The following is an 18,517-nucleotide window of genomic DNA, read 5'->3' as shown; positions in this document are numbered from 1 at the left end:
AGCTAGGGAGTTGGCAATGAAATATGTTTATATGGAATTTACCAGTTCACTGAAAGGAAAAAAAAATCACCAAGACAACTTTTTTTTGTTTCACCTGAAGTAACCTTCCTCCAGAGCAAATCAGCCTCCAAATTCCTGGCATCTGGCAGCATACAGGCAACCTGGAGGCCACAGGGTCGAAGCTCCCACATTAGTACTTCTCAGTTCATATTTCCCCAGAGATCTGCTTCTCAGATAATGTACGAAGTTGAAGTAACAGACAAATTTTTGTCATTTTCTGCAAGATAGACATAATATTCTCCCTATTCCATTGTACCTTGCCCTCATTCTTTCTCAGGATTTCAGGTAGACAAACAATAAGTGCGGGAAACAATGTAGAACTATTTAGCATCCTATTTTTTCATAGCAAAATAAGAGTTCATTCAGCCTAAAAGCAGGCATGCACTTTGCTACCAAGGGCACCATCACCAGCAATAAATACTCTGTAGATGACAATTCAGGGCACTCACAGTGCATGAAGCAGGATGGAGCCATGGGCTTTTTCTCTTACTTAAGCAGTCATTTCAGGGCAAACAAACCTAGAAATCTCTTTCCCAGAGTAGAGGAGTGAAAATACTGGTTTCTATATTCATTTTAGAAAAAAAAAAAATAATGAATTGTGCTTTTTTAGCTCTTAACTTCTGGACCCATGTTCTAGTTCCCCTTAAATAGAAATGAGGGATTTTAGAAGTAAACTCTTTCTACTATGCTTCTTTCTCATCCATATCCTCAAAAAGGCAGACCACTCAGCCCAAGAAATGAATTTGCTGTAGTAGGATTAGGGAGATATAAGTGGTTGGCCTGGTAAAGAGAACTATGGAAATGGAACAGGAAAGAGACACTTTTAGAAACTTCCCCAAGCTGTGCTAATGCTGGAAGGGTAACAAGAAAAAGGCAGTCTGCAGTCCATCACCTTGACAAAAAGACTCAAGACACAGCTCTTCAACACCCTAGTTATCAACCAAAGCATCAGCCCTTCCTCAAAGTTTCATGGAAGTTTGTTGTCAATCAATAATGCTAACAGATTTGGTTTGTGGCAAAGTTTATCAGTTTTTCTTATCTCTAGTCTCTCTTCTCAAGCCTTGTTTCCTCCCTTTGCCTGTGGCTACTCTAAATGCACATGTGAATTACTGGAAGGGATTAGGGGGGAGAAAAAGAGCCCCGGTTTTCATAGTTCCGATTTCAAATGCAGCAGCTCTGAAAGACTTAGCCTTAGATTTTATTTCTGAAGAAGCTTGGCTATCTACCTTATTCCCACTGTTATTGATTTGGCATTTGAACACGGGACTGAAGTATTGTCCAATTTCACTCTGCCATCTGCCAAAAAACCTTGAGGGACAAGCTGATTATTCTATCGTTCCCAAACCCTGTGAGTGCAGTGCATCAGGACAGTCGCTTCTCTTTTCTACAGTGACAAAAGAAACTGCACCACTGCACACCTTGCATAGCCTCCTTTTTCAACAGAAACCAGCATTTAAAGTATTATATCTTAGAGCTCAAAAGAGAGGAAAGCTTCAGGGAAGATAGTTCTTTTATATGCAAGACTCATGTTGCCATCCATAAATCACTCAGGCTGCTATTATAATCCAGAGGAACAAGCTGGTATCACCCCTAAACACAGAAGGTTGTGAGAGAGATTATCAGAACAAAACCAATAAAGGGGTCATTAAAACACCTAGAAGTTAAAACACTTGAAAATAGCTCCCCAGATTTTCTTGTGGCAAGACAGTGATTGAGCCATAAATCAAAGCTATTCTTCTTCAGGCGATATTCAGAAAGAAGGCCATACAATTTGTAACTCTCCTCATCTAAAGAACTGCAGCTTTTACGCTAATGGGGAGAAGCAGATAACTGATCACCACCCTCTATTATTTCAAATGCACTCCTTTCCTTCCAGCAAGAACAGAAAAGCAAGCTTTGTTTTTAATAGAGTCAACATAAATTAATAGAATATTGTTTTAATGCTAGCTTTCATTTGATTAACTTTTAGCATTCCCTATGTTTTATTCGCATTGCTAAAAATGGAAACAGTGGATTGTGTTAGCTGGATTAAGTTACTTTTTTTTCAGAAGTTACTTTGACCAGAACATAGAGAAATATTCATGTTAGAAAGGCTTTGTACAGCATCACTGAAAACAATAGTTATTCAGAGCAAGTAACTCTGATCCATTATGCACTACTCAACCACAATGCATGAGAAAAAAATGACAGAGGAACAGGCTGTCCAGCAAGCATTTGCTTTGGAGTCCACACAATTAAAAAAAAAACTACATTGTTCACTGCATTATGAAATTTTGAAATCTACAGATTCTCACTCTATCTTTGTGTCTGGCATCTCCATCAACTTCATCTGAACATGCCTGTGGTCTGCAATAAGAAGTGGGATGAAAACACCTATAATAAACAACAAGAAAAGTAATACCTAACACCAGACTAAGAATAGTTAGGATGCTCACAATTATAAAACTTATTTCCATAATAATTGAAGGTTTCCAGAACAGGTATACAAACAGAATACCTAGAGTTACAACAGTGTGAGTAGCATAATAAATAGAAATGCAAACTTTTGTTTTTCTCCCCTTTATGTTAAAAAAGGTAAAAATTAGAATGATTCCAACAACAGTTCTGTACAGATATTCCATCTTCTTAGATTTGCAAAATGTCGTATGTTGTTTCACAGTCCAGGTGAAGCCACAGATCCAAAGAAGTATCAGCAGAATTACAGAACTTCTAACACTTAGTAGCATGACCAGTGTAATACTGAGTATCCAAGAAGTGATGGTAAGAAGTTTGTAGAAGAGATACACTACCTTGGAAAGCACAGGAAATTCATCTTTATCAGGCAGAGATTTTCGTAATGAAATCTGATAATCAACCACTGAAAAGGAGATACCACAAAAGGACATAATAATGGCAACATCTATACAAAACAAAAGAAAAAATGTTAGACCAAACAAAAAGATGTTTATTTTATGTTATAATTTCTGAATGAACTTTTGGATAAGTTCATGTTTTGTTAACACTTTCTTTATAGCAATTTCATATTTCCTCCATGCTCCTGAACAAGTCACCTTCATTTTAAGGCTCAGTTTAGTCACCTAAATCTAGGCACCTAATACTGCTTGGTATGCTTCTGGACATTAATTAATTGCCTAAATTGTGTGTTGTATTTGTCATCTCCATTCACAGGTGACTTAGAAATTCACAAAGTATAGCAAATAGCCCATAAAAAATTTTCAGCAGCTGATACTAGCTCTGGGTTGTCTAGAATGAGGAAATCTATAAGCAAGACTTGACCCTTCACATGGTCATATTTAAAGTCAATGTCTTGCCAATAATTCTGCTAGTTTTAGAGCTGGAAATGGTATAGTTGCTGTCTTGCTTCTGAGAGTTGAACCATATCATCATATGGTTCTCTTCATCATATTGCACTCTGCAATGCTGACATAGTCTTTTCTGACTCTGCTCCTCATCTGTAACACAAATGATGGTAGTGACAAAACACAGGGGTACTCTAAATACATTACTGATTCCCAGATGCTCATTTCGCAGTTTTAAAAGAAACTGTAAATAAAAGCACACAAAACAAGCTGTTCTGCAAATTATATACTAACTGTATTACTTTGAAGTGATGTATCATCACAGTATCACAGTATCACAGTATGTTAGAGATTGGAAGGGACCTCGAAAGATCATCTAGTCCAATCCCCCTGCCGGAGCAGGAACACCTAGATAATGTTACACAGGAATGATTTTGAATGTCTCCATCATGTTTCCATATTAGTTTAAGTACTGTGTTCCAGTTTGTACTTGTCCTATCATGTTTATATTAGATACTGTGACTTGTTATAGTGAAATCTTTCTTCTCATGGATTGAGCAGAATGGACCATCTATTAGTCAGAAGTTCTAACTAAATGCAGAGTAATCATACAGCACAGTATATCTTTTCCAAGGCATGTTTAAAATGTTATCTAATCACGAGTTATCTTTTAGGTAAGAAACTCAACTTGCAAATTAAGGAGAAACTCACATTGAGAGAAATTACTTTTGCCATATTCCATGAGGATATAAATCTGGACACAAAGTTGTGGTGTGGTCTCAAGAAAAGTCTTGAATACCCTGAGCATGTTAATATCAGTCACTACGTCAATGGCTTGCTTTTGAAGGAAGTTGGGAGAGTCTGTTTCTGGTGCATCTCCACTGTTTTTTTGTTTAAATGCAGCTTGGTAGCCATATTTCAAAGCAAACCAATACCTATAAAAAAGGAGACTTGATTAGACAGTGGCTTTTAGAAGTACAACTCAATAAAACGATATAGCCTAACAAAGTTTTTTCCAATGTCATTCTCCATTCACATTTTATCTTTCAATGTAATACAGCACCTTCTGCTAAGATAAAATTTTGTTTGATATCTATTTAGTATCAGTGATATCAGATAATAATTTAAGCCTAGCAATACCAGTGCAATGTAAAAACTACTAAAGACAAATGACACTTGCCTGAATAAGTATTTCAAGCTTTATTTTGTTACATTCTTATTTCTTTAGAAGTACTGCATTTCTGAAAATTCCCCTAGCATCTCTCCTCAGTCTCTTTTTGAGATACTTGTTCAATTTTTTTGTATCCTTTTAAGAGTAATAGTGAATATCCAGTTGTGAACATCCATATCTATATAATATAGATCCATAAGCCCCAAGGATAATATCTGATGAATTGCAAACATGCAACAGGCTAAAACAATCACTACACTATCATTTTCTAAATACTCAGGAAGACTATAAATTCAGAACATTATTTTCAAGACACATGGGTTCCTGGGTTGACAGATTCTGTTAATAATCTGAGTGGTTTTACATGAAGAAGCCATTTAGCTTGACAAATAAGTGTATCTGAATGACTTTTAGAACAGTTCTGGTTTATTTTCAATTAAGCTTAAATGAACATTTCCTCTCAAAGAGCAGTAAATTCAAAGATACATGGAATTTGTCACAACTGGTATATATTCTGTGTGGTAAAGAATCTTTTCTGTTCAGGATAGCTCTAATGCTGTGCTTAGGGATAAATAAAAGCTAGCTCTTATTCTCATTTTCAAGACCCTTGTTTCAGGCCTGGAGGTGGGTATAGCACCTTAGAGGGGAGAAAATGCTTAAGTTTTAATCAGAAATCATTTTGATAACTAAGAGAGCAACCAGCTATTGTATATGATAATCAGTACAGATGTGTTTAGCAAAACAGGATGGTGGCTACAACCTGATGTAGGATGAGATCTGCAGCTGCTGGAAATAATAGTACTTCTGCTGTCCCTATTCATAGAATGTTTTGGGTTGGAAGGAACCTTAAAGACCATCTGGTTCCAAACTCCTGCCATGGGCAGGGACAACTTCCACTAGACCAGGTTGCTCAAAGCCCTATCCAATCTGGCCTTGAACATTGCAAGCACACAGAGAAGCCACAGCTTCTCTGGACAATGTGTGTTAATGAACACGTACAGAGACACACAGCCCTGGTGATGATGTGACTCACTGAACTACTGCTTTGGAAGCCAAGGGAGGTAGGCAATGCCCTTTACTGTGATAGGTTAATTGGGAAAATTGCCCATAAACAGGATTTTGATTATAACAGCCTTCAGAAATCACTTTTAAGCCTTGTGTCATGGTTTAAGCCTAGCTGGTAACTCAGAAGGACCAGGGGGTATTGGTAGATGAGAAAATGAACATGAGCCAACAGTGTGTGCTCACAGCCCCGAAAGCCAACAGTACCCTGGGCTGCATCAAAAGGAGTGTGACCAGCAGGTCGAAGGAGGTGATCCTGCCCCTCTACTCTGCTCTCATGAGATCTCACTTGGAGTATTGTGTGCAGTTCTGGTGTCCTCAACGTAAAAAGGACATGGAACTGTTGGAACAAGTCCAGAGGAGGGCCACGAGGATGATCAGGGGACTGGAGCACCTCCTGTATGAAGGCAGGCTGAGAAAGTTGGGGCTGTTCAGCTTGGAGAAGAGAAGGCTGCATGGAGACCTCATAGCAGCCTTCCAGTATCTGAAGGAGGCCTATAGGGATGCTGGGGATGGACTCTTCATTAGGGACTGTAGTGATAGGACAAGGGGTAATGGGTTAAAACTTAAACAGGGAAAGTTTAGATTGGATATAAGGAAGAAATTCTTTACTGTTAGGGTGGTGAGACACTGGAGTGGGTTGGCCAGGGAAGTTGTGAATGCTCCATCCCTGGTGGTGTTCAAGGGCCAAGTTGGACAGAGCCTTGGGTGACATGGTTTAGTGTGAGGTGTCCCTGCTCATGGCAGGGGGGATGGAACTAGATGATCTTAAGGTCCTTTCCAACCTAACTATTCTATGATTCTATGATTCTAAGCCTGCCTGGGAAAGGCAAGGTTCTATGCCTTAGCTTGTCTCCTACTTCCATTCCTGAAGGCTGCACCTAAGATGATTTCAAGATTCATGCTGAAGTGCCACAGGTTGCCAATTCCTTGATTGTCCATAGGATCATATACATTACAGACCCCATGAAACACATGCAGTTGCATTTCGCTTACACAGAAAACTGGGAACAACAGATCATTAGACACCTGGATCTTACAGAATCACCCGGTACCAGTATGACATTGGAGCATAGTCCCCTTCTGCTTACAAACAGAGCTAGGAAGAATTCCTGGCTCCTCCAGATGTTAAAAGTTTAACACCTTCACCACCTTTAAAGACCAAATCCTATAACCACACAGGAGAAAGTGTCGGTGGTTCTTCCATAGCTATAAGCAAGACAGCCAGGATTTGCAGGTCGTGGGCTAAGTGCACGCTAAAAAAATCATGACTTATTCCTTGGTATGTTAAACCACATTGACCATACAAGTGAGAATTGCTGCCTGGAAGCATCAGTAACAGGTGTGGGGCAGCTACGTTACTACTGAAAAGCTTTACAGGAAGATCCTTTGACCTTCCCCTTGCAGAGACTTACAGACTGCAGCCCTGCCATTCAGGCCATACTGTGAGCTGGCTTTAGATCTATCATTCCCAAAGGACACCGTTTTCTACTTTTATGTTTTTGTGTATTTATCTTACTGTTCTCTGAATAATTGCTCATAAGCAAAGAATCAAACTGTCTGGCAAGGCATCTATAGGTTTTTCCGTTTATACAAAAACTAGTATTCTAAAACATCTGGCTCTTGTATCCAAGATGTAAACATCTAAAGAGTTTGCAGTGTTTTCAAGAAAAAACAATGGGGTGGACCAATCTATTACTTGTCCGCGGACTCATCCACCAGAACCTGTGTTTGTCCAAGCAGCAAGAATTGGAAACCAGCTGCACAAATTTCAAGCTGCAGAGCTCATAGCTAAGAAGGCAGATGGTACGCAAGTCAAGAACCAGAGGTGTTGTAAAAGCAGTATTTCAGCTGGATGCACAGCTGTGCATCACTCGTCAGTTTTCAGAAGCATACTCGTTCTCAGTATGGTATAATAGGCTTATATTATTATAAGATGGTATGCTATAGCATTTTTCACTATTTCAGTCCACACTAAAGGGTAGGTCAGGCTCAAGTTTTCCACCCTCTATGTCCTTGAATGATACTGCAAACTGCTACACATTAGTGTACTCCAGAATTGATACTGAGCCCCAGCAAAATGTCCCCTTTTTCCACATCCACTGACTGTGTTACTGTCTTTATGTTGACTGTTATGTCACAGTCTGTTTTCAATGATACCAACATCTGTGTGGCCCATTTAAATGTATCAGGCTGAAAATCATTTCAATCAGCATAGCTAATATATGCTTCACCAACTTAATCTTGTCTCCTTGCAGGGAATAATATTGCATATGGCCATAAAGGTCTACATTCTTTCAATTAAAAGAAATTAAAGCCTTATTAGAGATTAAATAATTTTAATTCAATTTTTTCTCTATTGTTAATACATATATGTACGTAACTGTATACACATATATGATTTCTTTATTTATGATTTAGCATTGGTGGTGTGACAACACAACCAGACTGATTCCCATTGTGCTGTGCACTGTACAAATGTAACATAGTTGAGCTCCCTGATTCAAAATGGAGCAAGAGGTGTAAAAGGTATACAAGGGAGGGAAGAAGGTAAGAAAGAAAGAAATGAAGGAAGATAATTTGGTAAGATGCATTCACATCTCACGATTCAGGAATCCTCAGTTCACTGGATAAATCATAATTACTGGGTAGGCCCCTATTTTCCTCTGTAGTGAAAGGAGAATAAAGGCTCCCATCCCAGATGACCTTCTGGAGAAGCTCACCTTAACAAGCATGACCTGACTCCTAACTAAATCTATTTTTAGCCATTGGCTGCAGAGATAAACCTGAGAGACTCATTGTCTAAATTAACTGGATAAATAAAAAAGATGATGAAGAGGGAGAACAGAAGGGGGTTGTACATGGATACGCCTAAGAAAACACATATAACAGAAAGTATGTAATAGTTGATCACAAAGGTACAAGAACAGTTGGCAGCCTGCTACTATCAATTTATACTTTACAATATGCACTATCACACTGCTGAATTTTGAGGAGTGGCTGAAAGAACTTTGTAATTTATACGTATCAACTTGAACATTTTCCAAGCATAAGTGGCAGCACAGGAGAAAATATTTGTGCAATAAAGAACAAGTGGACAACACTGTTTGGTGCAAAGGTCAAAATTATGTGTACTAGATAATAAGCCACTCAGAGAAGATGGGGCTAATTCTGGGAAGGAAACTTCAAAAAGCATAGAAATTCATGGTAAGAGGTAATAATTTGAAAGGGTATGAGTTCAGGTAAATCCAACAGTTTATTACTTTAGGGTACTACTTTAGAGTTAAGCTAAATCATTAAGATTCTTCCATAAAGGCAGCATTTTTAATAGATACAAGCACTGAGTCAAGATTACGGTGTCTAGAGTTATAGACAATCAGAGCTTGGATCTGAATTCTGAAAGTCTTTGTTGAAAGGTGAAATAGAAAATTGTCTTGGAGATAGGCACTTAACAGCAGGAAATTTTAGGGGCAACCTGGGAGGGTAAAACGAAGCAGAAGGTGAAACCAGAATTACTATCCTGAACAGATTACAGAGGATGAGGTCACGGAAGAGAAAGGGGAAGGGGAGTTTTGGCCAGACACTGAAAGAGCAGTTCCTGCTGTTCTACACCACACATACTGGTTTAACATTTATCATCAGTTATCAGAAAAAGCAGTCAGGGCTGTAATTTCTTTTGGAAGAAACAAACTCAGAGAGCCAGGTTTCTAAGTCGCAAGTACAAGAACGGCACACCCAGCCATAACTGAAGATGAAAAGCTTTGGGGACTGACAAAAAGAAGTGTACCACAGTGGACCCCAAGACATCCCCTCTCAAAGGTGGAACCTGGGAGAGTCCCTGTTGCCAGGTCTTTGTTTATCTCACAGAAACCAACCCATGTCCATGGATCTGGTTAGTGAATAAGAAACCATTCAGAGAAACTGAAGAAGGATCTTCTTTTTCTTCAAAATGTAGTCTTTCTAATTTTTTCTAATACCTGGCAGCAGAAAAATCAAACCTGTCTCAGCAAAAACTCCTCTGTGAAATCTAAAACGTCATGATTGTAAGAGGAGAAGGAGCAGGAAAGTAAAACTGACAGGTAAAAGGAAAAATAATATCAAAAGTTAATTGTGACACCTAAAAGCTCTATCATTTTCCTTAATCTATCATAACACCAAGTGCATAAAACATGTGTGAGGGAAATTTTTACACTGGCATAAACACATCTTTCATCACTACCCATAGAATTGTATAGCAAGTTAAAGGAGGTAAGTAAGTATTAAATATTTTAGTAAGTGCCTTTGATAAGTCTAGATTCACTCATGTTTCTTGCATGCTGCATACCCAAAAATTCAGGACTTTTCACCTGTTTTAAAATTTTCTCTATAATGATAATTTTATAGCAAAGCCACCACAGAATGTTAAGCATATGGTATCTTAAACTATTCCTGGACATGTGTCTTTCAGCAAACAAAGGTTCCTGTCATAATCAACACAGTTCCTGTGGAAAATACTGCTGCAAGTATTCTTACTAACTATTCAACTATTCATTTCTCTCCTGAATGTTGGTGGGGTTTCTACATATGGTTAGACTCTCAGGTTCAAAAATTATGTCTTACCTCAGCTATCTCACCTGCTTAGTGTAATCAAATGAATCCCCTTCTTAACATAACTTTTAAAACTATATTTATCGGTTACAAGTGTTACTCTGTAAAGTAGGCATTTTTATTAAGTATGCTGTGTCAAAAGGCTGATGAATCAAAGAGAGTTAGGTTGTGAATTATAAAAATTATTAATTAAAGGTAAAATGAAAGAATATCAACATTTCCCTCAAAATCTGACATAATTTACCCCTGTCATAGCAGACAAAAATCCATTTTCTTACATGGAGCAATAATTGTTATGTCCCTAAAGCCACATCAAGCATTTCTTAATAAACTGTCTTAAAGCAACACGATTACTCACTTTAAAATAGATTTTTAAATCTGCTTACCTTATAAAAATTCCACACTGGAAGAGATGAACTAGGAAAATCCATTTCAGCTTCCCAGTATCAGTACATTCCCAGTCATTTTTAAACCACTCATAACTGAATATCTGAGTTATTAATAATGAAAGACCTCTAAAACACAGTATCAATATACTCCAAGAATATTGTCCTTGACAGAAATATTTACTAGCTACCCAGAAGTCCACTCCAATATCAACTACATAAATTATAATTCCACCAAGTAAAAAAATAAAATTCTGCTTAGTAAATTTCATCATGCATTAGACTGATGAAATTAGACTTTGTCATCATGTAAAGGAAAGTCAGAATTAATCTAAATGCTTTCCTACAACAGAGTCTTTTTCCTGATACCACCTGCTCATAGTGCTTTCTACACAGGAAAATTGGGTTATGCATTTTATTATGCCAAAGGGACTTGCATTTTTCTGTATTCTTGATTTCAATATTAAATTAACTTCACTGAGGCAGGTCTATTCTGGAAAAGCTACATGTAAATTATCTTTTTAGTTGACGTAGTCATTCTTCATTACTGGTTCCTAAAAAGAAGAAATAAAAAGGAAGATCAGCAGTTATAATATTTTCTTTTAATGTATCACAGAGCAATTCTCACATACATTTAAATAAAGTACAAAATGCAGAATGTACCGAGATATTAGTGAACAAGAGAAGCTGCACCTCTGAACTTGCTGAGGTCACCCACTCTCTCAACCACAGTGACTCTCCACTTACGAAGCAGCTGTTGAGATAATTCTTAACAGTTGCAAAACACTAAGAAACAAGCTTACTTCTACTAGTTTTTAAAGCCAGTTTATGGAAAAAAAAAGATTGATTCCTTCCCAGAACTTTCTTAACTTCTGAGATCTTCTCCCTTAGTGTGCACAGCACAAAACACTGAGAAAACTGATGTCTTGAGTATACACAACTGTATCAACATACACTTCATTATGTAATTTCCAACCCCGTTACTGCATTTGTGTGCATCCATCTAGTGGTTTCATCATTTCTGTTTTTTTATTTCCATATGCAGCACAAAAGTTCTGAATAGGATTGAAGCTCTCCTGTTAAAGAGGCTTGCAAGGAGCCAGACCTGCACCAGTCTACACTTCTTTGGGAAATGTCTCCCAACCTGAGTAGTAGCTAGACAGAAATGACCTAACCACATAGCCTACTACAAACAAAATCAATTCACAGTTAGAACTACCTTTATATTGCCCAGTATTGCAAGGGTTCTTGGACCTTACACATCTTTCCTCTGTAGAGCCATGGTGTTTGGCAGGTGAAACAAAAGCTGTAACAAAGTCCATCCTCTGTTTCATTCATTTCCACCTCTGCAAAGCTATAAGCATTAAAATGAGAAAGTCCCTTATTTCATTTGCAAAGCTTAGGAAAAAGATGCTGGCAACAATCCCAAAGGATGGGATCCAGGACATGCCAAAGCACAGGGTTTGGGCTTGTACCAGTGCCAAACAGCAGCAGACAATACATGGGAACAGCTGCACCAGGGAACTCAGGGCAGGGGAAGGGCATGTGGAGGCAGACTTTAGATTTCTGCGAATTCAGGCACACTGCCACAGAAGAATGAGATGAGACAATTGGTTAATATCCCATGAAAAAAGGTAATGATTATTCGTTGCTTGTGTTGACTGGGCTAGTCTGTGCTGTGACCCAGGTACTAAAAAAGAGATCTTAAGCTTTTAATTTCCAAATGAAAACAAGTAGGAACATAACAACCTTAAAAGGTGCTCAGTGTCTGAACATTTATTTTTTTTTTAAATCTAAGCCCTAGATATTTCTAGCCTCTTGTTCTGTCTCCTCCTTAGGTTTCATATCCTGGCCCAGAAAAGGTCAGAAAGATCAGGCGATCTAATAGCTGGGATAGCTGGAATACTTTTACTGTTCTTTCCTAGCCTCAGCAACAAAATGCCATTAATCTCTTTCAAATAATTTCATCAATTTAGATCCAATTCACAGTCAAGACTGGGGCATAAGTTTGATGCAAAGTCCAGCATAAACTGAATTTTGTGTTTACAAGTATTTCATAATCTGAAAACTTGTGTAAGACTCAATTTAAGAGTTTATTACTAGGGTGCATTCAAGAAAATTCTAAGGGAAACTGTATTTACTCTCTGTAAGAATATCATGTCATTCTGCAGCTTGATGTACCACTTTTGTATCCTTTTTTGTGGCAAGAACATTATGCATGTTTTTTAGGACAGATAAAAGAAAAATATAACAGGTTCATTACTTGACTGTTGCAGGAAAAACAGCTGTAAAAGTTAATTCAATAACTGGATCCAAACAGAATGTTCTTTGGTTAGGCAATTAATGAAGTAGGCAATATACCAAGGTTCACATGTAATGAGTAATGATGTATGCATTTGAGTGGCAAGGAGTAGGCTCTAATTTTGTACCTGAAATTAATAAACAGCGTAACTGGATTTCTCCCTTTTTACAACCTCTGTATCCTTTTGTATCTGATCACTTCACAAAGAGGAATTATCCCACTATCATATTACCCCTAATAAGAAAGGAAGTTTTACAGGCTATGCGCAGATTCCTCTGAAACAGCAGCATAAGGAGTAGCTGTGAGCCAGGTGATTTCTACTTCTGACACACATACTGCCCAAACTTCTGCTATGCCAGCAACCTGCAAACCTGTCTGGATGTCTTGGTCATATATGAAGCCATCAGGTAAGCTGAGATAAATAAGGAGCCATACATTATAAAGCATGCCAGCTTGCTCATAGTCTCATAATTATCTTGAATAAGGGATCTAGTCTTGAAAGAGCCTTGGAATGGCTGGTAAAACATAGGGTTTATATTTTGCTTATGGTAACCTAAAAAAAAAAAAAAAAGTCTATCAGAGACTCACAAATCTGAATTCCCAAACTTCAGTATCTTAATACCAAGCCCAAGAACAAATGCCTGCTCACAGGTGCACATGAAATCTCTGTTGAAGATCTCAGCCCTTAATATCCCCTATATTTTATGCATGATAGCACTCCAAAGAGCACCATGGCCTCATGTACCAGGTGGGGGACTATTAAGTGCCACAGGAGAGAGTGTCTTGTATCAGTCACAGTTATTGTCCCTGGTCTTACTAAATATATGAGATCTAACATGACATGAGCAAGAAAAGTAATGTGTTTGCCAGCCAGCATAAATATAAAGCTGTTCTAAAAAATAATATACTTCTACAGAATCATTCTGTGAAAAAACAGAAACAATAAAATGTGATTAACAAGGCCTTCAGTTCTCACAATATGTAGAAAATGCTACATAAAATGCAGACTTACCTTAATATTGGCCATGGATAGAGATTTTTCACTTTTAAAAAGTATAGATTTGCATATTTGCAGGTTTCATATTCATACCTTTACAAGACTTGTATTCCAAGAAAAGATAAAGGGCTTACTGACATAACACAAACAGAAGCTAAAATTATATGAAAACCACATGACACAGTTAATGATTTGCTACCTGTCAAGAACAGTCATTCTTCTATGTTACAAAAATTCTATTCTAAAACTTTAGTTTAGAAGTCCCTTTCTATACTTAGTACTAAGTTCAATATAAAATTTCCTACAACAAATTAATTTCATGCTTTATCCATAAAAGTAAGAAAACAAGCAAACAAAGAGTATCACTTTCCCTCTGTATGGTTATACATGTGTATACATGTTCAAATTTAGACTCTTAGTTTGCTAGATGTATTGATATTTATAGGAACATATACTGTAGATGTGTTTCTATAAATATATATACATTTATTTATTTGCACACATATTTATGTATCTCAAAGATTTATGAAAAAAAAATCTCTTTGACTATAACTGAAAACTGTAGTACAATGCACTTTAAAATATGTACAAAAAGCTTTTCAGTGCAATGATACATGAAGAAAATGCACGCGTCCAGGGACATGTGACTCCTGGTAAAAACACAGGAGTTCGCAAGAGTCTGCTCGAGCTGAGCTATGGGCAGTCAACATACATACATACAATTTTAATGCATGTTTAAAGAGCTGCAGGTGTTGTGATTCAGCCTCTATGACTGTGCTGCACAGGATAATACCCTCAGCCAGAGACACTTACAGCTTTTCTAGCTCCCAGGGACAGAAAATACAATCCTACCTGTGTCTTCACAGGAAATAGTATCAGTGCTTCGCCTTCCTGTTTCCCCCTTATAGGTTAGCAACATCCTAAACCTAAGCAGTTTTTGCAGTGCTTGAAATACCATTATTTTCATGTGATCACTTGAAGAACAGAATGAACAGATCAAATTAATTTTCCAAAACTTAAAAAAACAGTGTCTGAATCTAAAGGAGTACTGCATAATTCCTGGTTCTATTGCACATGGCTCATTCCTGCAAGACAACACACTGGGAAAACAACTTAAGACATCAGCGAGGCAATGTATTATCCATAACAGCCTTCTGAATAAGTGCAGCAGAGGCCTTTCTGTTGGTGCAGAATCATCTCAGTGATGATTCAAAACTAACAGGCCCACTGCACGCATGCCCAACAAGCTCTTCATAATGGCTGTGAGCATCATGACTGCACTAATTCAAAATGTATTTGTATATTGCTCCACAATAAGATAACTTCAGAGAATAAGCAGCTCAGCAATTACACCACCTGTTCTGTCCTATACATGATCAAATGAATGCAAGCACTCTGTCAGAATATAGTTTTTGTGGACAGTATTTCTTTCAATGTTGGACTGAGCTACTGTGTGTTTTGGCAGCAAATTGAAGGTCTGATACCAGCATAAACCTACGTAATTTTTGCTAAGAAAACCAAAAGTGATTCATCATGCCCATCCTGCTTTAAATGCCTGTCTTGATGGTTCTACTTGAAGAAAATCCGCTGTAATGGACTGGGGCACTGGTTCTTCACAATCCTCACTTGACTCGATGGATGAGACTGCAAGAGTAGCTGCAGACAAGACAAAACTGGCAAACTGACTGTGGACTAGACTATCTACATTTAGCAGCTTTTACCAAGACTGCCCCTCTCCATGGATGTGGGCAGATTTCAAAAGCAACTGCCTTCCATTACAACAGAGGGCTCTTTCAAATCCCAAAAAGTCACTATTGATCTATCATTCCTTTATGTTTGAAGAATTTTGGTCATCTGAGATATGTTCTGCCTGAAATATAAAAATATACATAATTTACCAGCAGAGCAATAAATACAGTATATACTTAGACAGGTATATACTTTAAATTCTTATAGTTCCACCTCAGCTTTCTTAAATTTGTAATAGGCTTTGCAAGCTATTTGCCCAAATAGTCACTAAGTTCCTACACCTTTAAAGGAGGGCATCTTAAATCAGACAAGTCACAAACTTACTGCTGTGACCATTGTTGTTATTAAAAAATTACAAAAACCCTGTTACACAGAGAGAGAAAAAAGCTTTGTGTAGCTCATTCTTGGAGTGTAAACCAGGCAGTTCATGAGCTAAATTACTGTCTGGATTAATTATTTGTTTTCTAGTTACACTTGCCACCGAAGAAAGCACATCACTAAATTGTGACAGAACTCCTATGGTATTCAGTGCAGATCCTGTTATTTGCTTCCAAACAGGGTAGGAAGGACCTTTTTTCTCTGCTTTAATTAGTATTAACAGGATATTGTATATTTTATCTTTGGAAGAGTTGACTTATTCCAGACACTGGAAACTAAGGTACTCACTAGGACTAGCATAGAAATAAACAGGATGAAACACTAAGCTAAAAAACTTTGGGATTTTTGAAGATTCCTTCTGTGTTTTACTTTTTCTACTTAAGGTTTGCAGTCAATGAATATTTCTGCCATCAGTATTTATGGAAGTTACTGAAGAAAATGTATGGTCTGAAATAATGTGTGGACTGATGGCTTCCGCTCAGTGTAATAGATTCATCTGCTTTTTCATTAATTACTCCAATGCCAGTACTCAAAGGTGCTAAAAAATGCAAACAGTGACCTTGTGGGATTTTCAGAAATGCCAAACTGCATTTTGTGTCTCTTACAGTTGTAGAAATTCAGTTCTCCACCAAATATCACATTGTCTATCACCAGAAACCTCACTTTAGGTTTTTTGGTTGTTTTTTTTTGTGTGTGTGTGTGTGGTTTTTTGTTGTTTTTTTTTTAACATTCCCTGCCTCAGGATATCTATGATTCTATGATTTTTCCCCTCAAATTTTTGTCTTAACAACATAAACCAGTGAACCAAAAGAACTTGAGGGTATACACACATATTTTCTAGTACTACATTACAGCGTATAATAGCAAGACATTTACTACATGCCTGTTAACCCCCATATTATAAGAGAAATAACAGTTTTTTAAACCCATGAGCTTATGCAAGATACGATGATCGTAGAACCTGTACTTCACTACTCAAAAGCACCCACTTCTGCCACCTACGGACGAAACAGATTCATAACTCCTACCTAACGCTGGAAAATTTATTCTTTCAGCAGCAGACAGTGACAGTTGCAGTAAGCATTCCCTGGGGAACAAGTCCACAATTCCCTAAACAGCTTTAATGTAGGGAAAAAAATCTTGTGATGTTATATATATATAAAACCGGCATCTTGCTGCTGCTGAGTTATCAATGACCTGACAACTTCATGTAAATCAGTTCAGAAATCTCTAAACTTCCAAAATTTTCTTAGAATTTCTTAGAAATGGGAAACCACTTTTCTTAGAATAGGAAACCTTTGCTTAGGTAATACCTTCTTCTAGTGACATAGCAACTAAACTCTACCTATAGACTGCAAATGGGTTGAATGTACCACCAAATTGGTGTAGACATGCTACAAAGTCAGCATAATATTGCACCTCATGATTAGGTAAGTTCAGGTCTAGCCACGGTTTCTTATAAAACAGTATACAGGAAAATTATACGAGAAGAGACTGAAATACTGTGTATTGGGGTGTTGCTTACTTCAGCAGCATACCTGCACACAAAAAGGCTTCTTTCCTTTGACCTGAAACATCCTTTCTGTTATCTGTAGTTCATGCTTTGATGAGCTTGTAAGTAAAAAAATAAATGTAATGGGTTTATAACTCAAGTAAAATTTTGGCCTATGAGATAAATCAAAGAAATTGGCTTGGAGGCTTAAATATAGGCATGGACCTTACCTGTACTGTGGCAGAATTTCTGTTCATGGCTTTTGTGATGCCTAGCAACTAACAGCTGCAGTCGAAGTCCATGTCCAGGAGTAGACTTGTTTAATTGCTGCATACTACAAGCCTGCAACCCATACTGCCAGCAGGCCTCTTATGCATCACTCTATGGCTGAATGGGTGTCTGTAAGGTAATGAACACTGCTTGTGTAGCTGAAGAATTAGCTAGCACTGTAAGTGTACTAACTATAGCTGAATTAGAACTGATGAAACAACTCAAATTGGCCCTTGGACCGAAAATGCAGTGCTGCTGTCTGTGACCAGGCAGCTGAAAGGCACCATTTGTTCTCTGACCTTGCAGGCCATCTGAAAATCAGAAGTTCGTAGTCAACACTAGCAAGCATGGCATGGCTAAGCAGGTAGAAGGGCCTGCCTCAGAGCTGCCTCTCTGCCTCGTGCCAACCCCTGCCTTGCACTCCCCAGGAAGCCAAACACATCAGGTGGATCTGTGGCAGATTGAGAACCTGCAATATGGGAAGGAGAAAAGAGATGTAGTGTTAGAGTTTGTCATGCAAGGCAAGATGCAGACCTTTGTTAGTATGCCAAAGACTTTAATAGCTCATCTCCCAGCATGTACTACTGGTATTACTTGCCCACATTAGCATTTAAGCAGACCAGAAAATTTAAAGTTTCATGAAGATGCGAAGTCCTGTTGAAGCCACCTAATTTTGTTTTTCAGTTACATGCTGTACTCTGAGTTGTTTTTCTAACAAGTCATTTGGAAGTTTGTCTATCAAGATCATGTTTAGGAATTTCTGC

General features: G+C 37.8%; 1 protein-coding gene and 1 long non-coding RNA gene across 2 annotated transcripts; both read right to left on the bottom strand.

Moving 5' to 3' along the window:
- Positions 1 to 1,198: 1,198 nt before the first annotated feature.
- On the bottom strand, positions 1,199 to 10,844 carry XKR9 (XK related 9). The gene is made up of 3 exons (XM_057426275.1): positions 10,566 to 10,844; positions 4,071 to 4,294; positions 1,199 to 2,959 (listed from the first exon to the last, which is right to left on the bottom strand). Exons 1-3 carry the CDS (start codon positions 10,838 to 10,840, stop codon positions 2,316 to 2,318), a joined length of 1,143 nt encoding a protein of 380 aa, XP_057282258.1. The 5' UTR covers positions 10,841 to 10,844; the 3' UTR covers positions 1,199 to 2,315.
- A 122-nt stretch (positions 10,845 to 10,966) lies between these two features.
- LOC130608389 (uncharacterized) lies at positions 10,967 to 14,093 on the bottom strand. Its single transcript, XR_008974529.1, has 2 exons — positions 13,880 to 14,093; positions 10,967 to 11,119 (listed from the first exon to the last, which is right to left on the bottom strand). It is a non-coding gene; the product is annotated as an uncharacterized LOC130608389 (long non-coding RNA).
- Between the last annotated feature and the right edge of the window lie 4,424 nt (positions 14,094 to 18,517).

This window comes from Pezoporus wallicus, unplaced genomic scaffold (assembly GCF_028554395.1).
Source record: "Pezoporus wallicus isolate ANWC-B61680 ecotype Strahan unplaced genomic scaffold, APGP_CSIRO_Pwel_v1 contig_4131, whole genome shotgun sequence".
Taxonomy (NCBI): Eukaryota; Metazoa; Chordata; class Aves; order Psittaciformes; family Psittacidae; genus Pezoporus; species Pezoporus wallicus.
This window is presented reverse-complemented; position numbering and strand designations above follow the sequence as displayed.

Coding starts and splice junctions, on each gene's coding strand:
- XKR9 (XM_057426275.1), bottom strand. CDS start 10,840: ATGATGAAATTTACTAAGCAGAATTTTATTTTTTTACTTGGTGGAATT. Junction 4,295..10,565: donor CAGTGTGGAATTTTTATAAG/GTAAGCAGATTT, acceptor CCTTTTTTATAG/GTATTGGTTTGCTTTGAAAT. Junction 2,960..4,070: donor CAAAAGTAATTTCTCTCAAT/GTGAGTTTCTCC, acceptor TGTTTTGTATAG/ATGTTGCCATTATTATGTCC.